The sequence below is a fragment of the Mus caroli genome, chromosome 1 (assembly GCF_900094665.2).
Source record: "Mus caroli chromosome 1, CAROLI_EIJ_v1.1, whole genome shotgun sequence".
NCBI classification, from domain to species: domain Eukaryota; kingdom Metazoa; phylum Chordata; class Mammalia; order Rodentia; family Muridae; genus Mus; species Mus caroli.
In genome coordinates this window covers 181135313-181158524 of record NC_034570.1, presented here as the reverse complement: position 1 = coordinate 181158524, position 23212 = coordinate 181135313, and the positions used below count along the sequence as shown (strand labels likewise).

General features: G+C 49.3%; 2 protein-coding genes across 4 annotated transcripts in view; one reads left to right on the top strand and one right to left on the bottom strand.

Annotated features, from left to right (window-relative positions):
• Ppp2r5a (protein phosphatase 2 regulatory subunit B'alpha) overlaps positions 1-4880 on the top strand; it is a 44899-nt gene extending 40019 nt beyond the window's left edge. For both annotated transcript variants that reach the window (XM_021184693.2, XM_029474185.1), the window contains exons 8-13: positions 470-523; positions 1782-1832; positions 1998-2117; positions 2203-2330; positions 2884-2985; positions 3747-4880. In XM_021184693.2, coding sequence (XP_021040352.1) covers positions 470-523; positions 1782-1832; positions 1998-2117; positions 2203-2330; positions 2884-2985; positions 3747-3879 — 588 coding nt within the window. In that variant the 3' untranslated portion in view covers positions 3880-4880. The remainder of the gene's footprint in view (positions 1-469; positions 524-1781; positions 1833-1997; positions 2118-2202; positions 2331-2883; positions 2986-3746) is intronic.
• Positions 4881-6353: 1473 nt separating this feature from the next.
• Pacc1 (proton activated chloride channel 1) overlaps positions 6354-23212 on the bottom strand; it is a 23922-nt gene continuing 7063 nt past the window's right edge. The window contains exons 1-7 of one of the 2 annotated variants that reach the window (XM_029474189.1): positions 19144-19281; positions 17521-17730; positions 15525-15676; positions 11341-11483; positions 9588-9732; positions 8222-8329; positions 6354-7001 (exon numbers count right to left, since the gene is read on the bottom strand). In XM_029474189.1, the coding sequence (XP_029330049.1) occupies positions 6840-7001; positions 8222-8329; positions 9588-9732; positions 11341-11483; positions 15525-15676; positions 17521-17730; positions 19144-19240 (1017 nt within the window). In that variant the 5' untranslated portion in view covers positions 19241-19281 and the 3' untranslated portion in view covers positions 6354-6839. Of the gene's footprint in view, positions 7002-8221; positions 8330-9587; positions 9733-11340; positions 11484-15524; positions 15677-17520; positions 17731-19143; positions 19282-23212 lie in introns of those variants that run through there. The other variant, XM_021165628.2, reaches the window with a different exon arrangement.

Genomic DNA, 23212 nt, shown 5'->3' with positions numbered 1-23212 from the left:
AGAGCAACCGGAGCAAGCAGAGGTCCTAAAAATTCAATTCCCAACAACCATATGAAGGCTCACAACCAGCTGTACATGTACTCATATACATAAAAATAAATAAATAAATCTTAAAAAAAAAGAAGAAAGAAGTTAAAAAATTTATCAAAAGTTTACTTCTTATATTTAGGTCTGGGACGTAAATTACTTAGTTGTGTGACCCCGAATGAATCTCACAGAGATGCAGAATGACGTTAATGATCTATTAGGTCTTGGTCACTGTTAGCATTAGCACTGGAAGACTAAATGGGTGTTCGTAAGTTAATTAAGTCTAGAGCTAACAATATGTTGAACTTAGAACTTTAATAAGAATATATTCATCTCATACTGCAACTTAGAACTGGAGTGACATTTTGTGTTAGTGTGAAATTATCCCGTTATCCCTAATGTTACGTCACTAACGTCTCTTAAACTTGCCTCTTCCCGTTAGCTGGCGTACTGTGTTGTGCAGTTCCTGGAGAAAGACACAACGCTGACAGAGCCGGTGAGTGTTGAGTTCCTGTTCATGCGCTTGTCTGGCCTCTGGTGTTTCATTGCAGCCTGGGTAGTCAGTTCTCACACAGAGAGCAGCTTCTGGTTGCCTGAGAATGGAGCATGCTCGAGGGCAGGAGGCATAAACTGAGGGACTGATGGGTAAGATGTAGGTGAGATCCAGAGACAACGGTGAACTCTTAGCCCTCCTCACTCAATCCTTCTGTCACTTCTTACGGTGAGAACACACTGAGACCCAGAACCATTCCCTTGAGTTTTGTTCAGAAATAAAAACATTAGAAGTGTTTCCTCACCTTCAGCAGTTTGGAGTCCAGGCTTAGAAATACTTAGTCATTGAGAAAAGTGATTAAGATGAGCTGGTGAGAGAGCAGAAGGCTCAGAAGCTCAGCCCTAATGAGCTCTGTAACCTTTAGCCTAGCTGATCTAGAACTGTATTTAGCCTAGACTGGCCGCAAACTTGTGATCCTCCTGCCTCAGCCTCCTAAATGTTGGGATTTTGAGCTCACCCAACTCACTATACAAACCATTGATTGTACCCTTAAGTAAAATGAGTGTTTTGGTAGAATGCTTTCTAAGCACTTTAAATATAAGTACTGAAACTGAAGGACTAGAATTCATGTATTTAGGCTAACCATAGGGGTGCTTGAAATTTGATATGCATGGCCTAATTGTTGAAATAGACGGTCTCCTTTTAACATCTCATTTTGCCCTGATTTTGTCAGCCATAAAACAGGTTCAGGCACTCTAGATAATGAGAATTATCTGTTAGAAGTACCTGTGATTAGCTGAGGCTTGAGCCCAGTTGGTAGGGCGGTGGCGTAGCATGCACCGGGCCCTGGGTTCAATCCCCAGTTACTTACACGGTCTTGAAGAAACAAAAATGTTCTCGTAGAATAACTTCCTTCACACCAGACATCATTTTCTTGTGCTGTAAGTGTCCACTCACGTTGGTCCCGTTCCATGAAGACCACAGACTTTGCTCAGCCTTATAGTACCTAGAGCAGTGTCTGGCACGGCCCAGGCTCAAGTCCACAGCTAAGTAGGGATTTTCATGTGCTGAGGGCTGAATGCTTGACGTCAGAATGAGTAAAGTATCTTGGTAGCTAGTAGAAGTGATAAGGTCTGGCTGTGTCCCAGGCTGCTCTAGAACTTGGAATTCTCCTGCCTGGGTACCTCCAAGTGCTAGGATTGTAGACGTGTACCACACACCCAATTGTTGAATTCATTCTAAACTTTGCTGGTTTTTGTAGGTGATCAGAGGACTGCTGAAATTTTGGCCAAAAACATGCAGTCAGAAAGAGGTGGGTTTTAATAATGATAAAAATAAATGCATTTACATCAAGACTTTGCAATCTTGACCTGCTCTGTGAACTGTACCCATTTCCCAATGTACTGATTTGCCTTGTCCACATTAGCATCGTCTGTAAATTTTTTAAAAGGAAAAAAAAATTTTTTTTTAAACCTAGGTGATGTTTTTAGGAGAAATTGAAGAGATCTTAGATGTCATTGAACCAACACAATTCAAAAAAATCGAAGAGCCGCTTTTTAAGCAGATATCCAAGTGCGTCTCCAGCTCTCATTTCCAGGTAGCAGCTTCCCTTCTCTGTGACATTCTGCTTGTTGTGCCATCCTTTTTCCCTGCGGATTTTGAGGTCTCTGGTGTCTTTTTAGGTTGCAGAAAGAGCACTATACTTCTGGAATAATGAATATATTCTTAGTTTGATTGAAGAGAATATTGATAAAATCCTGCCAATCATGTTTGCCAGCTTGTATAAAATNTCCAAAGAACACTGGAATCAGTAAGTTTCTGTTGTTGGTTTCCATTTAACATACAGTCTAAGTAGCACAGGCTAGCCTTGAACTCGGGCTCTTGGCTCAGCCTCAGCGCTGAGATTGCAGGCGTGTGCTTCACGTGTCTTTGTTAGTTGAAGCCTGGACAGATCTGTAACCTATACTGAAGGTGAGTGTCACAGTTGTAGACACTGCTTATCCTTATAAAGCTGTCTATGGATGCTCCTCAGCAAATGGTCTAACCAGCTTGCGGTCCAGTGCCATCGGCTGAGCCAGCTGTATCCGGCCCCCCCAAGCTAGGAGCTGAGGACCAAAGGGAGACATGGCATTCAGACATTCTGACTTCTGTGACATTTTTATCTTGCTACCCAGGGTCTAGGATGAGACTACAAAACTCACATGAAGAGAACCAGAATATTGTATCTACATAGGAAGAGAGTAGACATTAGAATCTCTGGCCTGTGTGACCAGACTGTTTGCACTTTAGTTCTAGCATCTGGCATTAATTATGCATTCAGTGTTGCTGGCCTCTAACCCAGAACTGTCTTCTCTTTCTTTCAGGACTATTGTAGCACTGGTGTACAATGTGCTGAAAACCCTCATGGAGATGAACGGCAAGCTTTTTGATGACCTTACAAGTTCCTACAAAGCCGAAAGACAGAGGTACTTGATGAGTTTTGAAAATTCTGTGTTACTCAGTTCAGAAAGGTCCATCTCTTAGTCGTTGGATCTATGGTGAATATGTTAGGCATTCTAATTTGGAAGCCCCTGAGCACTCCAGCCATTGTCCAGTAAAGTAATCCCGGTATTTTTGTACATTTGTTAAGACTTTCCTCCTCTAACAGTTAGACTGTGGTTTAAGTGCGGATCATGTTCGTCCAGAGCTCAGCGGAGACGTAAGATTTTTCCCGAGAGCTTGATAGTCCTGGTGCTGTGGACCATCAGAGAGGTATCTGAAGTCAGCACGCTGTCAGGAAGCGAGTCTGAGCTCTGTGACTTTAAGGCCAGGAAGACACAAACAAAAACCTCACAAGGTTCAGGTAGAAATTAGAACCACGATCCAAGTCCACAAAGCAACAGGCAGGAGAGGTGTGTGGGAACGAAGACCTAGAAATAAAAGCCCTCGTTTACAGCCTGTGCTTTACTCGTCTAGTTTTGAGGATCACTCAGAGTTTGAGCAGAAACTGACGGGTGGGCAGGTTGCCTTTCTGCTGGTATTGGAAGGGCGGGGCTTCTACCTCTCCCTAGGAGGCCTGAGTGTTAACTGTAGCTGACCTAGAGGCCTCGAGTGACTACGGTGAATTAGTGCCATGTAATACCACGCATGTCACAGAAGCCACGGGCATTGTAATGCTCACTCCCCACAAAGCCACCAACCAGTGTCTTTCCTGAGCTTCCCATTAAAACTGCTGATCTCTCTACAGAGAGAAGAAGAAAGAACTGGAACGGGAAGAGTTATGGAAAAAACTAGAGGAGCTGCAGCTGAAGAAGGCTCTAGAGAAACAGAACAATGCTTACAACATGCACAGTATTCGCAGCAGTACCAGTGCCAAATAAAGATCAGCTCCCCCTGCTGGGCGGTCGTTTTGTACACCTTTTTTTTTTTTTTTTTGAATATATAAAAACTTCAGAGCAGACCTCATCAGTATAATATAATTAGGAGGCCAGTTTTTCCTGGCAAGCGTAAAAGCAAAACAATTATGGACTAAAACATAGCCCTGTGCTGTATCACGGCCACAGTATATTGTAAACTCTGTCTAATCATGGATTGTGTCACTGTCTCTGTTGAGTGAGGTGATCGTGGGAGTGGCAAGCGTGTGTTGCGACTTGAGCCCAGTTGTGCTGCACACACAGATGAAGCCGTCCTCTGCACACTTCCTTTATCATGTGTTTTCACCGTGCTGCACACCTTGGTGCTGCACACCTTGAGTACATCTGAGGAAAGAGCCTTCGTAAGATAAGCGGAGGTGTTGCCCTTCCCTCACCTCTCCTAGAGAGGTGTGGGCGGGAGACAAGAGCCCAGCCTCATTAACGACACTGCCATACTCTGGGTTTCACAACATCTTACATTTCCAAGCTTCTGAAGCACAAAGTATTAAAGTTGGGGGAAAAGTAAACCAAAATTCTGATGTTCCTAAATCCCCCCTTCAGCAGCGGCACCCGGAGCGTGTGCAGAGCAGCACAGGCCTCGGGTGGACCCGAGGCTCACCTCCTTCATTCCTCTCCTCCAAGGCTGGAGGCAGGGCCTTCCCAGTCCTCACCCTGCCAGTCCCCAGGCCTGCCTGCCTGCAGGGTGGAGCTCTGGGTCCCTCCCACAGTGTGATGCAGACTGCTAGCTATCACTGCCTGGCTTTATTTAAAGGAACTGCAGCAGGTGTCCTCAGAGTTGACTATGTAGAACCCTTGTCTGTTTTACCTGGTCAGGTATTTTTCACACTTGTTACTAGTACCATTCCAGCCTCTTGCCTTGCAGTTGTATGGAAAACTGTTTTATAATGAGAGATCTTCACTGGGGATTGAGCNGCATTTAATAAAGTCTATGTTTGTATTTTGCCTTATGTCATTTGCTCTTTTGTCTCTGGAAGATATTTATATTGGAAAATTGTAACTTACGGATGTTCTCTAATTAGAATTAGGATGTTTGTGGTCCATGGGTTAGGAGTCTAACCATTTAAACAATCTTTTCATAAAATCTCAAGCTTCTTGTCCCTCCATGTTCTAGGACAGTTTAACATTAAAGCTAGTTTTAACTAAAACGGGAAATCTCAGAATCCATGACAGTAGCAGTTCTGGGAAAGGCAGGGAGACTGTAACATGGTTTCAACTAAACACCAGTTTAGAAGGATCACAGGGTTTTTGTGGCTGTGACAGCAACCTCCATGACCTCTGGACAAACTCCCTTGTAATACAGTGGCCTGTAATTTTTGCTCTCTTTTCAAGCAGTGGGCATTCCAGGGAGGGCCACTGCTGCAGTCCAGTGAGGCTGCTCCCTTTAGGACTCTGCAGAATAGCCCTGGGCAACCCACACAAAACACAGGGTTGCCTTTCCAGAAAGTGGAAGTTGGGTTTTTATTCTATGAATAGGCAAAAATACTTCCTAGTTATCTAAAGCAAAATTAAAAGCAGCTCAGCTTTCACAATACAGGAAAATAAAGCTTTTAGTGTTCACTGAGGCAGATATTTACCTACTGAAGTGCTATGCAACTGTGAACTTTAAGGGCCCTGCATGGTAAGCACACATCCTGTGACTGGGCTGCACCCTTGCCCCTCGACTTTCTGTCCTTCACATATTTTTAATGCCACTGATGCTTCATGCTGGGCATTTGTGCTAAAATGGTGTTTTATAATAAAAGTTTTAGGCTAAAAATCTAAATTCTTGTATATATGTGAGACAAAAGTAGCAGGAATAGTTCACAGTCCAAGTTTATTTCTAGGGACTTGGGCAAAACAGTTTCTTGCTGCTAATTTAGAGACAAAAATGTCCTTATTCCCATGAGTATTTCCCTTCCGATTCCCTAAGGCATAATTACAAGTTCTTCAATGTTACTATGTTCCCTCTGGCCACATGTGGAAAATAGAGTTTTTGGTTTTGTGTAGAGGTGCTGTTTATCAAAGCCCTAAAGGCCACCCTTTTAGGTGTGTGTTTCTGTAGGACACAGGAACTAGCTCATGTGGTGTGGCCATCCCTCTTGGCCACCTGCGGACAGTGCACAGCTTACCTCCCTGTTAGCAGTGATGTGTGCTGGGTCAGAGCCATTGTGCTGCGGTCCAGACTTACACTACCTTCTGGGTTTGCTGGTCATACAGCATCAGCATCCAGTGTTGCTGCCTGCTGGCTTACTGGGTGTTCACTCCCATCCCTTTTGTGCTTGCCCAACTTTATTTACCTGTTAATGAAATCAAGATACACTAAGTAGGTGCCTACTGTATATACCTCTGCTAGCACTTCTAGCGCATCAGAAATACAATCACAAGTTTCTAGTAGCCTTTAAGGTCTCGTGTAAAGCTTGCGGGGGGGGGGGGGGGGGGGGGGGAGTGGTGTAGGCTCTTAGTCTCAGCAATGGGAAGGCACGAGGAAGGCCTGGTCTGCACAGTGATTACAGCGGGGCTACATTTAAGGAAAAACAAAAAAAGTTAAATCTAGGCTCTAACGAGTTCTTGTTAAGTAACAGTAGATGGTATAAAAGGAATTCTGTATACAGGGCACATCAGTCCACTTTAAAGAAAAAGTTCTAAGGCAAAGAAGCAGCTTTAACCTGGAGCTTAACTATTTAATGACCAAATAGGAGGAAGCCGCCTTCTGCGAACCTCTCCAAGGCACTAGGCAGCTCTGCAAGATGTCCGTTAATAATTTAAGTACTTAAATAAGTTTCAGGTTATTCACTGGGTGTTTCCCTCCCGGGCCGGGTTTGAACCTCCAGTGCGATGGACGGGGCTGTCCTTCCCTGCAAGGTCCCTTCAAGTGAGTTCAGGATTGCTGGTGTCTCGCTCTGTCGGAGTGCCGTGGCACGGGCGCTTCAGCTTATGTGGTTTGTCGCCTGGCCTCTCCGTTTAAGGTATCGTTTCCTGATTTTGATCATCCATTTCACGCTTAGTTTGGCAAACTCTGCTGCTTTAAACAACGCCAGGAAAGCCCCGCAGAGCAGGGCGATGGTGTTCCAAGGATTGGCTGTGATTATCTGTGGGGCAGACAAGACCAGGATTGCTGGTTGGCGGCAGCCTTGACTCTGTATGTCTCAGACTTTGGAGCCAACAGAGACGTGTGCTGCTTCAGCTCTACCGCTGCTCAGAAGGGAACTGTGAGCCCCTCCACATAAAAGGATTCCTCTTCAGAAATCTTTGTGTAAATAGGACATTCATACTGAGCTTAATCTAACAAGTGACCCAAAGAAATTTCCCTAAACTATACCTCAGCCTCAAGATTGGTCCCTCTGTCTGATCTCAGCTACCTCAGCCTTCAGCTGTCCCCTCACACTCATCCTGGGAACTCTGCCACCAGGCCAACGCACCTTCCTTCTTTCCTGCTCTGGGATGTTCTCCTATCCGAACTTAATCCGACTCAGTACTCTCTCTATCCACTCTGCCAAAACCCTTTTTCCTTCAACAAAGTTGTTTATCCCCCAGAGCCCTGTGACAGCTGTTCACTGTCAGGTATGATTTAAAGAAATAGCTTGGCCCCCATTAAATACTCTGTTATCTCTCTGCAGCGCTAATAGATGGACTGCAGGCCTTGTGCATGCTTAGATAAGCACTCTTCCACAGAGTCTACCCCTCTCCAAACTCAGGCAGGGGTCTTAACATTTTCAAACTCCCCTGTGGTGGAAAAAAAGTAGAGAAGAGAGGGGAGGGGAGAGGAAAGAAAGAGGGGGGAGGGGAGAGGAAAGAAAGAGGGGGGAGGGGAGAGGAAAGAAAGGGGGGAGGGGGAGGGAGAGAGAAAGAAAAGAAAAGAAAAAAGAAAAGAAAAGAAAAGAAAAGAAAAGAAAAGAGAAAATCCATTTCTAAGCCAGGATAAGTGGGGTGGCCTGAGATGGATGACCCTGTGTTGTTTACATATGTACAGTGGGCACACCTCAGCCTGCACGATTCAAGGGACTTCAAAGGCTCTACTTGGCCCAGAAGCCTCTTATATAACAGGTAGATCAGGTTCAAGAAAATCAGTGCACAGCTACAAACTGGCTCCTTTCACCCTTTTCATCTTAGTAAGCCTCAAGCCTTCACCCCTCACACAAAGCCTGGGCCAAACTTGAGGGTCAGGAGTGACAGCAAAATTTATCTGTCTCAGACTCCATCCTGGGACCTGAATGGCCCATGTTTGAGCTTTGGAATCTCTTGCCTGTTGCAACGATCATCCTGGGACATCTTGTGATAATAGAGGAAGACCACTTTTAGCAGTACTTACATCCTGGACCTTCTGGATGAAGGGATCTTTCCATTCGAAGACCACAAAGAACAACTGCGTACTCTTCTCGGCTGCGGGCCTCTGGTCAATATAGTTAACCACGCTGGTCTAGGTGCAGAACAGGCAGTTACCACTTTTTTTTTTTTTTTAAACCACTTCTGGGCCCTCCCTTGCCTGGACCCAGGGAAGTGAGAGCAGGCAGGACTACTAGCCCTTGGCTCTCCTAACAGCATCCTTTGGGGAGGGAAAAGACAAGACTCATATACAAGACCTTTTAAATGGTCCAGGAGCCAGGGTTTTACTGCAGCTGCCCCGGGTCTTTGGGAGAGAAAAGATCACAATGCCTGATAGTGCTCTGAATTGTCACCAAAATATGCTCTCAGGTGTCTACACTCAAGCCACGTTCAGTCCACTTCAGAGGACAAATTCAAATTATTTAAGAGCCAAGTAGTCTAAGCCTTCGAGTCTATAGGGGACAAAGTGTAGCCCCCACTCCATATTAGGGCTCTCTAAGTATTTAGTAGGCACACGTGACCCACACAGGTGATCAGCTGATGATCTATAATAGAAGCTGTGCTGCACAGTGGAGGGGAGATGGGCTCCAGAGGCACAGGGCCACCTGTGACCTGACATGTGACACTGGCCACAGGAAGACGATGCTGAGATCTGTTGCAGGGCTGCCCCTGAGTAGGTGGTCAGGGACACCTCCAGCCTTTGTGGGACTGGCAGTCACCTTACAATAACATCTTGTAGTCTTGCTTTCAAGGGTTGTCGTCCCCTAAAGCGGGAAAAATCTCTCTTGACTAGACCTAGGTGCCAGGGCTCCATGTGCACAAGGAGAGCCTGGCTTTTTGCAGCTTCAGTAGAACCTCCAGAGGACTGCTTGTGGTGAGGAAAGGCTCCCAGGGAAGCAAGCCAGATCCCTCTACATCCCCACAGCATGCCTGTTTCGTCTTCCCCGGCTCTTCCCAGACAACAGTTAAAAATCCCCAAGCAATCCTCTTGCCTCAACACCCAGCATTCTCCTGGCTCCCGGCCAAGAACCAAAAGCTTTCAGACTAGCTCATCATCTCCTGCATCCTAGCAGGTCCTTACACCCCTCACTGTGCCTGGTGTCCCCTCATCTGCAACAACCCCTGGCAGCATTAGGAAATGTTTCCCACCTCTACACAGCACAGAGATGGTGCTGTGGAGAACAGGCAGGCTGCTGTAGTCTGCTTCCAGTGTGAGACACCTTCACACAGGTTACTAAAGTTCTCCTCCCGGGTCCCCACCCAAAAGCCCGTTCCACTCAAAAGTCTCCCTCCATCCCAATTTAAGTGTGGAGATCATCACATGTGCCAAGGAAGCAAAACACAGCCACTACCTCTTGTCGGAACTCAACAGCTTCTCGCCCGTCCTCTTCTTTGGTCTTCACCAGTGACATCTTGACCCAGGTGCGGAAGCCTCCAGAGAACTTCCAACTGGAGTAAGCACTCTCACAGGCCTGCATGAAGCCCGCCTTGTCCGGGCTTGACGAAGAAAGAGAAGGAAGGTCCAGGTTAATCCAGACCAGCCTGACAGCAGGAGCCCAATGTGGCCAAAGCAAACTCCAGTCCAGTCTCAAGCTGGTTTCTTTCCTGCTACAGAAAAGAAGTCTGTACCGGTCTCCCTCAAATCTGGCTGCTTTACCAGGTTAGTTGGCATCAAAAGCAGCGCCTGGACCACCTATAACCAACCGCCATTTAGTTTCCAAACAGCTCCACCCGACAGCATGATTCCTGCCTCCAACCCCACCTCCACTGTGGCACACTCCTCCCCTTTCCACAGCATCCCTCTCACCAGCTCAGTCATCCACACCCCCTAGGTTTCCTGGAACTCCCTGAAGTATGGCTTGCTGCACTTCTCAGTGACCTCAGCCTCCCTCTGAAAGGCCCAGCAATGGGCGCTGTATGCACAGCAGAAGCGAAGCCCAAGAGAGCAAGCACAGACTGCAGTGTAAAGCCAGGCAGAGTGGTGCATGCTTGTCAGCCCAGCCACTGGGAGGCTGAGGCAGGAGGATTATGAGTTCTAGGACAGCCTGGGCTACAGAGTAATACCAGTCCTCAAAAATAGGACTTGCTGGCCCCCAAAAGGGACAGCTGTAACACACCCCTCCTGAAGGATCAGGGAACTTGGAACACTGAAGAAGAGAGAACAGGAGGAATGTAAGAGCCAGAAGATAAGGACATATACAATAAGACATCTCAGGACATGACGGCCATTGGCCTTACTGCATGTCTGCCCAGGACTGGGCCTGCTGACACTGCATTCTGGGATCATTAGCAGTTAGTGACTGGTTGCTGGGAGAGAAGCTATCATTTCCTTCAGTAGTGCAGCCACATGCAGACAACTCTAATTAAACTGTAGTTAACACAGGGAAAGACAGGAAGGTGGGTAGGGATTCATTGTGAAAAATGAGGGTTTCAGTGGGGTCCAGTGGGAACGAAGGGAGGTTGAGAGAGAAAATGACCAAAGTGCATTATACACTGGTGAAACAGCCGAAGAATAAAGGCAAAAGCAACAGTGCCTGACTGAGGCCTCTCACTAAAGCAGCTCAGGGTGACAGGGCAGACAGATGGGCCATAAGCAGGGAAGGTGCTTGCTAGGAGGTCTGGGGTGGAAGGACGGCAGAGGCAGTGTGTGACTTGCTGTTCAGGGGGACTGTCACCTCACTGTCACTGTAATGTATCTTCCTACATCATAAAAGTGAAGCCTGAAGCTCGGCAGGGCCAGACTCAGTGTTTTAGGCCCTGGAGATGGCACTGTAATGTTCCCCCGTGTTTGAAACCAACAGGAACTGTCTGCAGGTAGCACTTTGCAGGCAAGAAGGCTCACGGACCACATGGAAGGCAGTTCCCTCTGCTCCTCAGCAGCCCAGGCTAACCAAGAACCCTCTCCAGGACAGCATGCATGCAGACAGCAAGCAATACTACATCCATGTTTGCTTGACTGCAGACAGTGTGATGGGCCACCAGGTCCTTGGGGTAGCTCCTGTTCTGGGCCAACTCTGCTCCCCCTCCCTACCTTCACCCCCACATTTCCAGCATGGACATGCACAAGGCAGGAGACAGCGAGACCCCCGAACTCTGAACAGCCACCTTTGCATGAACTCCCGAAAAGAAGAGAAGAGGAGGTAGTCTATGGCACTGAAGTCCTCATTGCTCTGGTTCAGCCGGAACTGGAGGAACACCAGCTCCCGCTTCTTCACTTCCTGGGGCCCCTGAACAATCAGGGCTGACTGCTGCAGGGAGACAAAAGCCGGAGCCTTAGTGTTTGCTCGGAGCTGCCCCGACCCTCACACAGGCCCACAGAGATTTCAGCCACAAGCACTGCCAAGCAAACACAGCAGGCCACCAGCAGCCTCCAGGGACTGCTGCCAAACCCTCCTGCCCAGGGATGCATCCCGGAGACATCTCAGCACTGCACCCAGAGCCCAGCTGCATGTGACACATGCTCTCTTCACGGGCTGCGCACACTATGGAACACCTTTCCTGGGTAGGGGTGTCCCAGTTAACTTCGTCCCAATGTCTATTACATGGGGGTTTCCAAGTGAGTCAAGTGAATGAAGCCTGTCCATTCTGTCTTGGATGCCTTCTTGCTAAGGTATGCCAATAACTAACTCAGCATTCCCCAGTATGTCCCTGTCAAGATTTTAAAGGTTTCTTTTTTTTTTTAAGATTTATTTATTTTAAGTATATAAGTATACTGTAGCTGTCTTCAGACACACCAGAAAAGGGCATCTGATCCCATTACAGATGGTTGTGAGCCACCATGTCGTTGCTGGGAATTGAACTCAGGACCTCTGGAAGAGCAGTCTGTGCTCTTAACGCGCTGAGCCATCTCTCCCTCACCCCGTTGTGATTTTAAATCTTCATGTACATACTGCATACGCCTGGCTTTAGTTTTGAATGTGGCATCATAGCTAACCAGCTCTCCACCCTGTCTTTCTGCACCCTACACTGGTCCTGGCCTGAATGCAGCCCATGAATGCACTGGTCTGTCCCTGAGCCAGGACTACTTTACCTGTTCTGTAAGGTGACTCCGGCCTGGGCCAGTCCCTCCCTCATTATTCGTCCAACAGCCTAGTTGTTGCGGTATGTGCTCTCCTCTCTTCTGAATGTGCTTTCAAACTAGCTTGTACCGCTCAACTAAATACATCAGGATGTTTGACTGAGACAGAGCCGACCTGATGGAGTAACGTGAGAATATTTCCTCACTATCCCTCACCTATTGCCTCTTGCCTCCCAGGGAGCAGGCATGTGCTCAGAAGCTGGCCATGACCGTGTGGACAGCACAAGGAACAGTGCTGCTGGGCAGTCCCATGAAGCAGCAGTGCCCGTGTGAGCTTGCCTGTCAGCCTGCCAGTCAGGCCACTCTCAGAAGCTGCCTTGGCCTCCAGGGGGCTCCCTCAGGAAGGGTGCTGACATACAGGAGCTAAGCCTGAACCCTTTGTCACACTCTGTCAGATGAGTATTTCAGGAGCTAGAGAAGCCCCAGAGACAGCGTGAGCTTCACCTGTGGGTGGTGGAGAACCCGGCAGTGAGGAAACAGACTGGAAAGGTGGCGGCCCTGGCTGTACAAAAGGAAATCACTGGCTACAGGCAAGCCACATGAAATCCAAAGCACAAGAAACCAGGAAGGCAACAAAAGCCTGAAGACTTACGCCATGTGACCCAACAAGACCCTCAATGGGGGTCGCTGTCTCAGGACTCAGCCAGCCAAAGCCTGCACATTAACAGCTCATTGCAGAAGGGTGGTGGGAAAGGCAGGGTGAGAAACAGGCCACCTCAGCCCCAGTTCCCAGACGACTCAAGCTGGAAGCTGACTGCAAAGAGGCTGGTGCAGACCCCAAGGAGGGCAGCTTCCTAAGTCCAGTCGGATGTGGCTCTCAAGGCTTCCAGCAATGCAGATTAACCTGTGGTGAGGCCAAGGCATCATGGGCGTTTCTCAGAGAGCAGCAGGGAGGACTGCCTGCACATTACAACGGATGTGCGGACCCTGTGTGGACATCACCAGGGGTCGTAAGCAGCTGTGAACACTCCGGCCATCCCTGCCTCATGGACACTCTGGTGCCTCAATCTTTCTCTATCTAAGTACACTGTGGCTGTCTTCAGACACACCAGGAGAGGGCGTCAGATCTCATTACAGATGGTTGTGAGCCACCATGTGGTTGCTGGGATTTGAACTCAGGGCCTTCAGAAGCACAGTCAGTGCTCTTAACCACTGAGCCATCTCTCCAGCCCCTGAATCTTACTCTTGTTCCTTTCTCTAAGATGGAGTCTCACTGTGACGCTCAGGCTGAACGCCTGGGCTTGAGCAAGGTCCTTGTGCCCGGGATACTTGGGTGCATGCACACTCCCACGACAGTCTCGTGACATCATCAGACGCCAATTTTTGCTCAGGAAGCAGTTGAAAGGGGACATGAGAATTTATGGGAGGTCACCGCTTGTGGCTGGAAGGAGCTGACAAAGAAGATGAACCATCCCTCAGAGCTGGGGTAGTGAAGGCATCCATCTTCCTTCCCGTGAGCACACTCTTCCTTCTGTGCCTCGTATCTCTCTTAAACCTACATTTAAGCTATGAAGTATACAGCAATAAAAGTGTTGGGTGTGGGCAGCTGGATCCCAGGAAGCACGCCAATCAACAGGGGAAGAGGTTCCCAGAACGGGCACAGCTGCGCCCTGGTGCCACTGTGCTTCTCACAGGGAATAAGGAAAGCCGGGAGTCCATCTTCCTGACTGGATGCTGCTGTTTCATTTCAAGTCCTTTTACTTCAACTTGGGTTCATGGAAATGTCTGGTGGCCACCAATTGCCCATTCTCAGTTAGGAATAAAGGATTCAGATACTGACCAAGTAGTGGCCCACAGTGGGGCATCTCCCCCAGTGCTTACATCTGCTTGCCTAACACTATCCCTTGCCTGCTGGCAGACCAGGTTTTCACCTGAGGATATTCTTGCAGCACTGATGATTTAACCCCAGGCCTGTCTCCATGCTTGAGCAGTGGGTCTTCCCTCAGCCTGTACAGAGACCGCTCTGGGGCCTGGCATCCAGGGAAGCACCTTGCCCAGCAACTCTGCAACCAGGAGGGACAAAGTCCTTGAGTCACATCAGTCAGACCTGTTCCAAACTCAGTCCCCCTGAGCTGGGGGCTAGAAGCCAGCACTTGCTTCTCTGACTAGCTCTTCCAGCCTTCTGGTCTACCTGTGCAGCCTTTCTCAGTGCACAGGGCTGTCCTCATGCCCTACCCTACCCTGTCTTGCAAGGAGTAGAAACCACTTCATCGGGCTTTGAGAGGTCTGAAGATCAACCAGGGCCTGGCATTGTTCCTTCTTTTACTTATGGTGGGCAAGACTGCCCATAGCAGGACACACGCACTGTCCTTTGCTTCTGTCCCTAGACACAGCTCAGATTCTCCTCCAAGACCTTCTAAGCCACCACCACCTCCACCTTGCCCAGAGGCACAGCTGCACAGTGTTGGTCGTCTCTGCCACCACGGTCATTGCCTCTGTTTTGTTGCTGTGAAGGGACATCATGATTGCGGCAATAAAAGAAAGCATTTCATTGGGACTGGCTTACAGATTCGGAGGGTTAGTCCATTATCACACAGGCAGGAAGACATGGTGCTGGAGAAAGAGCTAAAGGCTTACATACTTATCCACAGGGAGTGGGGGTGGAAAGAGAGAGAGAACACACAACTGGGCCTAGCAAGGGATTTTGAAGCCTCAAAGACTACCCCCATGACACACATCCTTCAACAAGGCCACGCATCCTAATCCTTCTCAATTGGTTCCTCTAACTGGGAACCAAGCATTCAAAATGGGGGCCATTCTCACTCAAACCACCATAGTCAGCAATGTCCTGTGCACAGGAAGTTTCTGCGTTGATGGGGAGCTCACATATGGCCCCTTCAGTCCCTCCTAAAGGAGGGAGAAGTCAAGACATAACAATACAAAGCCATCTATCTCCCTGCCCAGGACCCTGATACACTGTGCACAGTTTGCCAGCTGAGCTGTGCTGTGTGGTGTGGGCTGTCAGCAATCTTCACCACCAGACCAGCACGCCATCTTCACCTTGGCAAAACTTCTCAAAGTATGGCTTCCTAGGCAGTTCCTGGAAACAAGCAGCAGGCAGACTACCTTCAGTCCCGCTACCGTCCCATCTCAGGGCAAGAAGGCCCAGTAACACACATACCACCCTTCTCATCTGCTGACAGGCTACAGGGAAGAAAGGCTGGAGTCCTCAGGGTGTGTGGCTACCAGAACCCAGGGAAGCAGGCATTACCATGGTGTGGTTGAAGAAGGGGTGGGTGTAATTGATCCTCTGAGTGGTGCAGTTCCTGTCTCCCGGCTGGCCAGGGCTGGCAAGAGGTGGAATAACCTCATAGTGGTGCTTACAGCTGAGCAGCTGAGCCTGACCAGGGTAAAAGGCAATCCCTGGAACAAACAGAAATTGGCAAGTGTCAGCAGTCACAGTCCTGAGCACCCAACAGAATCGCACCCCCACCTCCTTGGGAAAGTACTAGGGCGGCAGCCAAAACCGGGGAGTGTGGGGGGGGGGGTGGCAAGGCAGAGTCCTACTCCAGTGGAGGGCACTCACCATCTCAGTCACTCCGCACCCTGCCTGGAACGTGGCTTCCAGGGCTCATAATACTCCCACCCGAGCACCTCCCCTCACAGCATGCCGGTGCCTCCCAGGCCTGCCTGCCTAGTGCTGCCGAGGCTCCAGGCTGTGGATCTCCCCAGGCCTCCTTTTCTATCCTCTGCTAGGAGATCTGGGATCACACAGCACATAGAGGGTTCTGTGTGCTCTCGGCTCGGGCTCCCAGGAGACACTGGTGATAGCACAGGCATGGAGGCAGAGCTGAGGGAGGAGAGAGGACACCGCAAGAAAAGCCCACGAAGAGCCAGAGCAGACACAGCAAAGCCAGGGAGGAAAGAAAGAATCGGGCCTGGCTGTAGGGTGATTGTCTGGGAGCTCCTGCAGGGAAACTCCCAACTCCCGCTCCAGCCTGTGCATAGAATGTCCTGGGTGTCACTCAGGGTCAAAGTGGGTGGCACACTCACAGTGGGCAAGCCTGAGCCACATTCCTTCTCCAGTGCCAACTTACAGTGCCAGCCGGATCACCCACTCTGGCAGACAATAAGGATCAGTCGTTCCCAACATGCGGAGGCAGGTACACAGAGCAGCCTGGAGCCCCTCTAGGCTAGGCTCTGCCTAGATGGCTGTTCACTGGCTTGTACATCCCATCACCTTCCTGCACCATACTCCAGCCTTGACTCTCACTGCCTGAGGTACTTTGAACTACAACAGCCCCCTAGGCTCATGTGTCATACACTCGGTCCCCAGTTGGTGGAGCTGTTTGGGAAGGATTAAGAAGTGTGGCCTCGTTGGAGGAAGTAAGTCATTGGAGGGGCAGGCTTGAGGATTCAGGAGGCTGGTGTCCTCCGCCTCCTCCATGTACTCTCTGCCTCCCACTCTCCATTCCAGCCCTTCCTGCCAGCAAGCCTTTGCTCCACCATCATGGACTCTACCCCTCTGAAACTACGAACCAATCGAAAGCTTCCTTTTATAAGCCGCCTTGCGGTTTATAAGATGGCTCAGCGGTTAAGAACACTGACTGCTCTCTTCTGAAGGTCCTGAGTTCAAATCCCAGCAACCGCATGGTGGCTCACAACCACCCGTAATGAGATCTCATGCCCTCTTCTGGGGTGTCTGAAGACAATGACAGTGTACTTACACGTAATCTAAAAAAAAAGTCGCCTTACTCACAGTGCTTTGTCACTGCAACAGAAAAGAGACTAACATGCTGCCCTTCATCCCTGGCCTCCAGCTTTGCCCCTCCCATAAACCCTTGTGTCGACCTCATGCCTAAGAAAGCCAGTCTCCAACACCCACCCAGGGCTCCAGGGCCCCAGGGCCCCAGGGCGCCAGGGCCTGGCACAGGCTCTCGGATGCCTGCCTACAACAACTGCCCGGCTCCATTCTGCCTGTGCTGACAGTGTTGGCTTGGGAGGCAAGGCAGTGCCTGCTGACAGAAACCCCAAAGCTGAGCCGGGCATGGTGGCACACGCCTTTAATCCCAGCACTCGGGAGGCAGAGGCAGGCGGATTTCTGAGTTAGAGGCCAGCCTGGTCTACAGAGTGAGTGCCAGGACAGCCAGGGCTATACAGAGAAACCCTGTCTTGAAAAACCAAAAAAAAAAAAAAAAAAAAAAAAAAAAAAAAAAAACCAGAAACCCCAAAGCTGGAGCGCAGATGCCTGGCCCGGCAGGCCCTACCTGGAGCGTCGTAGCGATCCACCTCCTTGTAAGACACGGACATGACAGGGTGCTTGAGCTTTTCCCGGAAGTCCGTGATGGTCTGGTAGACCAGGAAGACGGCCACCGCCATGAGCAACAGGTAGATGAGGATGAGCAGGACCGAGAAGACATTCTTCAGGCAGGCCTTGCTGAAGCGGATGCTGCTGGAGGCGGACTCGTTGTCCACGCCTGCTGACAGGACACCAGGGTCACCAGAGCAGTGCCAGGCCCTCACCTACCTTGTGGAGGAGGTGAGGCCGGCCCTCATCACCAAGGGCACCTAGAAACATCAACTTCATCTCTCCCAGCCAAGGCCACTCTCAATCAGTCAGGTCCATGTGTTCCCCTCCCCCTACTCAACAACGTTCTCATCCTTCAATCCCAGAGCTGCTCCCATCTGCCATCCCTAGGCCTGTCCTGAAGAACTGCTCATAGCCCACTCTGCCCGTTTCTTAAGCCTTTTCCCAAGGAGACCGTCCCTTGATGGCTAACATGACTGGGGGGCTCCTTGCTGAGCATCCCACTTGGCACGCTCTGCACCTGATGCAGAGTCCATATGACCAGCAATGGTCTGTTCCTGAAGCTGCATCTTGTACGACAGACTGTGTCCTGTCAAACCGAAAGCCACAGCAAGCCCCGCCCTCCTCCCGTAGGTTGCTTCCTGCCGAGGATTTTTGTCACAGGAAGGAGAAAGGTAAGATCTGCATTACCCCACAATGAGGCGATGAGTTTGACCTGGGGCTGAGGATGGGTTAATGTAAATGAGTTCCTTAGGAAGGGGCTCTAGCGGAGGTGGCACCAGAACACGTGTGCAGAGCCCAGGCTGTAAGGACAGTGGAAAGGCGGCTTTCTCTAAGCAGAAGAGAGCTTTCACTAGAGAACATCTCTGCGGCACCGTGACTGTGGGTAGACACATGGTGCTAGGTGTGTGTGTAGGGGGTTTCCTGTTGAGAGCCACCCAACATGGCGGTGGTTATAGCAAGCTGGGTTCACCTTCCCAAGGTGCTTCTGCTCCCCAGCTCCGACCACAGCGCCCTGAGGGAAAGCCCAGATGGCTGTGGCTGTGGCTTCCAACAGGGACCAAGCAGTGTGGTCACACCAGCCTCAGTTGACAGCCATAAGATCTGAACAACGTATCTGACATGTAATGAAGGCGTTAAGGAACGGGTTAACACAGTACAGGGAATCTACCTCTGGAGAGAACAGCACAGATGTCTAACTTTTTGCCAGAGGGTTCATAAATGATGTGGTTCAGAGAGAGAGAGAGTTCAGGGCTGAAGGTGAAGGAGAAATCCTGAAAGTAGGCGAGCCGCAGAGGGGAGAGGTCACTGATTCTGCAAATAATGGATATGCTGGGATCGCAGGCTGGAGTACAAGGGCAAATGGTTAACTCTGGCTGCCACTGTGAGGCAGGCAGGACCTCAGAACTTCAGAACTGCCTACCTGCCGAGACAAAACGCACTTCAGAAGACCTCAGAGGGTCCAGAGCCCACACTATGCCAATCGGCGCTGGCTGAGACGGTGGTCTCCTCCCATCTGAACAGGAAGCACAAACCTCTGAGACTTTCCAGAGGGAGGATCTGCTGTCAAAATGAGCTGTACCTGTGCCGATGGGCGTCGCAGATAGAAGTATCCCGAGGAAAGGCAGCATTTCTGCTTGGCTGCTTTCTGAGTGGGTACTGCCAACCTCTGTTAACATCTAACTCCAGCTTTCCAGGCAGAACACCAGCCGCTCTCCAGAAAGCTTCCAGGGCTGTCACTGCATAGGGGAAGGTGGGGCAGGCACTGAGCAGCTACTGGGTCTCTGCCTCTCCCACATACAGACAGCCACTGCTAGACTTTGTCATGTAAGCCAGTCTAACAAAGTCTCTTTGATGTGTACACACACAAGACACACATATACACATGCAGTGTATTCGTTCTGTTCACTTAGAAGAACATGCCTAATACACCAGTGTTCCATCAAAAACTACTAGACATGGAGGCTAGAGAGATGGCTCAGTGGTTAAGGGCACTGACTGCTCTTCCAGAGGTCCTGAGTTCAATTCCCAGCAACCACATGGTGGCTCACAACCATGCATTGTAATGTAATGGGATGCATTGGGATGTAATGGGATCTTCTGTCAAGCAGGCATACATGCACATAGAGCAGTCATATACATAAATAAATCTAAAAAAAAATTACTTGACGTGTGGGGCTGCAGAGAGGGTTTAGGAGCACTGGCTGCTCTTACAGAGGACCAGGTTCAATTCCCAGCACCCACATCGCGGCTGACAATCCTCTCTAACTCCAGTTCCAGGGAATTCAACACCCTCTTCCTACCACCATAGGCACCAGGCATGCGCATACACACACACACACACACACACACACACACACACACACACACACACATANACACACACACACACACACACACACACACACACACACACACACACATATACACACACACTAAACATTAAAAAAAAAAGAGGGAACCTGTGCACTGTAAATCTTTTCTTTCAGTCCAAAGAACAAATGAATTTCTCTCAAAATTCTGGTGCCATAGGTTCAGATTGGCCAGGCCTTCTCTGCTCCCCTCCTCTCTGTGCCCTAAACTCGCCAGAACAAACGAAAGAAGCTATGGGCGGGTACTGCACTACCCAGCTACAACTGGAGCTGGCATCACACAACAAACCCACTAACTGAGATGTACTTTCAAGAGAAGGCCAATTACTATGGAGGCTATCAGGTAAATGGTAGAAATATCTGGTCCACCGTGCATAAATCTTAACTGGAACAAAAACAGATGAGAACTCAAGGTTGCACGATACTTCCAAAAGGATGCGCTTATTAGCAAGAGGTCCCAAAGAAACTCGCATAGATAAATGCCTGGTAAAGGATTTGAGATGTGATTACAGAGTTCAGTGAAGTAGAAAACCAAGGCAGGATGTGAATAAGAAACACGGGGGGCTCAGCGAGAGGACTCGCAGGAAAGGCACAGGGCTTGCTCATCTTAATGGTTTTTTGGAATACTTTGATGGCTAGGTGAAAACATTAAGGGAGAGAAACAAGAAAGAAAACTGTCTGGGAGGCAGAGGCAGGCAAATTTCTGAGTTCGAGGCCAGGCTGGTCTACAGAGTGAGTTCCAGGACAGCCAGGACTACACAGAGAAACCCTGTCTCAAAAGGAAAAAAAAAAGAAAGAAAGAAAAGAAAAGAAAAGAAAAGAACAGAACAGAACAGGAGAGAGAGAGAAAAAAAAACTGTCCTAATCTTTGGAAAGATGTATACACTGATGTATGGAGGCTTTTAGAGCCCAAACAGATCTCACTAGGACAGCTCTACACCACAGCATGTCACAGTGCAGACATGGCCAGGAGAGTTCTACACCATAGATGTCACAGTGCAGACATGGCCAGGAGAGATCCACACCACGGCACATTATAGTGATATTGCCAAAAGTACAAACAAAGCTGTAAGCTCTGAACCACGGAAATGGAAAGTGCCACTAAAGGGATCCCATTAAACCACCGGCAGATCCCTCAGTGGAAACCCTACAACCAAGAACATGATACCCAGCAATGCGGTCTATCTTTTGAGAACGTAGGAGAAATAAGGGTCTTCTAAGACAAACCACTGAAGGTATCCATGCCCACAGTCTGGCCTTACAGAAGTTCTAGGCAACTCTGTTGGCCTTTGTGTCACTGTGACAGCATCATCTAGGGAAATGATATGCAGGAGGATTATCTGGCTCAGGCATCTCAGTAGTTGCCCTCTCCTGTGTGTAGGGAGAACTCCACAGAGCAGAGCAGCTCACCTCACAGGGTCAGGAAGCAGAGAGGGTGCTGTGGCTTCCCTCCCTCAATGCTCCATCTGGGCTACTGACAGCTACATCCAGGGTGGTTCCTCCTCACTCATTCCTCTTTAGAGAATCACATCACGATACCCAGAAGGAGTGTGCTACACTGGTGCCGGCACTTCTCAAAGCCAACCAACAATCAAGATTTACCAGCAGAAAGCCATACAGCTATGAGGGAGGTAAGTCCCACTGGAAGAGCAGAAACTCCAAAGCTACCAACTTTACCTACACAGTGAGAAGCCTCTAAACCACAGGCAGCAAAACACAGAGACAGCAAAGGATGCTGGGAACAGCAGGAAGAACCCCGCAGGATGCTGGGAACAAGTCGTTGGCCTATACAGGGATCTAAATGGACAAAACCAGAAGGAACAGGTGGATGCAGACAGGGAGGGGATACAGGCACTCATTGCTGGGGCTGGAGAGAGGGCTCAGCGGTTAAGAGCTCCTGTGGCTCTGGCTGCGGGCCTGGTTTGATTCCCAGCACCTACATGGTGATGCACAACCACCTAACTCTCAGGCACTCCCATGCCTCCAATGGTATATGTTCACCCACATAAATAAACCTTAAAAACTTTTAAATAGGGGGCTGGAGAGATGGCTCAGCAGTTAAGAGCACCAACTGCTCTTCCAGAGGTCCTGAGTTCAAATCCTAGCAACCACATGGTAGCTCACAACCATCTGTAATGGGGACCTGATGCCCTCTTCTGGTGTGTCTGAAGATAGCTACAGTGTACCCACATACATAAATAAATAAATAAATCTTTTTTTTAAACCTTTTAAATATACACATCGCCTAGAAGAAACTTGACTTCACAAAGACACACAGGCTTAACGTAAAAGATTGGAAAAGGACATTCTAAGCAAACAGAAACCTGAATCATGGAAATTATGAAGAGTAGCCATATTTGCAGGACAACAGAGACGTCAAGACAAGAACTGTAGGACAGAGAAGGTTGGCACACAATGACCCAGAGATCAATTCACCCAGAAGATACAGGACTCTAAGTTTACCTCGTATCAATTCCACAAAACAAAACCCCACCACCCCTGACGGGGAAGTGGACCCAGAATGATCATAGCCCCAACACACACCTTCATGATGGACAGATCAGCCAGACCAAAGCTCAACAGAGTTCAAACACCCATGGCTAGCCCTTGATGTTACAGACAGCCCATCCAACCGCTGAAGAATCCTCTCAGGTCTGCAGGCTCCTTAGCTGCTAAGCCACCATCTCCCCTGCTCAGGATCAGAGTCGGCATTACAATCTGACTACATTTACAATCACCTAAGAAACAAACTTCCGGACGCTGAGGTCATTGCCAGGGAGGTCTAATGGAGGAGAAAAGATGGAGATTGCATGTGGGTGGCGCCATTCATAGGCTGCACTAGTTCACCCCTGGTTGCAAGTCAGCTTGAAAGTACACCAGTGGCCAGTAACAGGCTGGAAGGGCAGGGGGGAGGCAGAAGTAGGTTTTTACTGGCATTTTACATTCATGTATGGAACTCCATGGAATGTCACGCGAGGCACAAGCAGCAAGGAAATGACACTAAAAAAGACATAGTAACTCTCCAGGAACTTAGCAGGAATGCAGGAGAAGGGATTCCAAGTAACAGTCAAGGAAGCACAGTGAGAGGAAGCAGACAGGCAGTTCCTCAGTGAAACCAGAGAAGCATGGGCTCTAAAGGACAGACTCAGTTGTTAAGAAATGAAAGGTGGCCGGGCGTGGTGGTGCACCCCTTTAATCCCAGCACTTGGGAGGCAGAGGCAGGCGGATTTCTGAGTTCGAGTCCAGCCTGGTCTACAGAGTGAGTTCCAGGACAGTCAG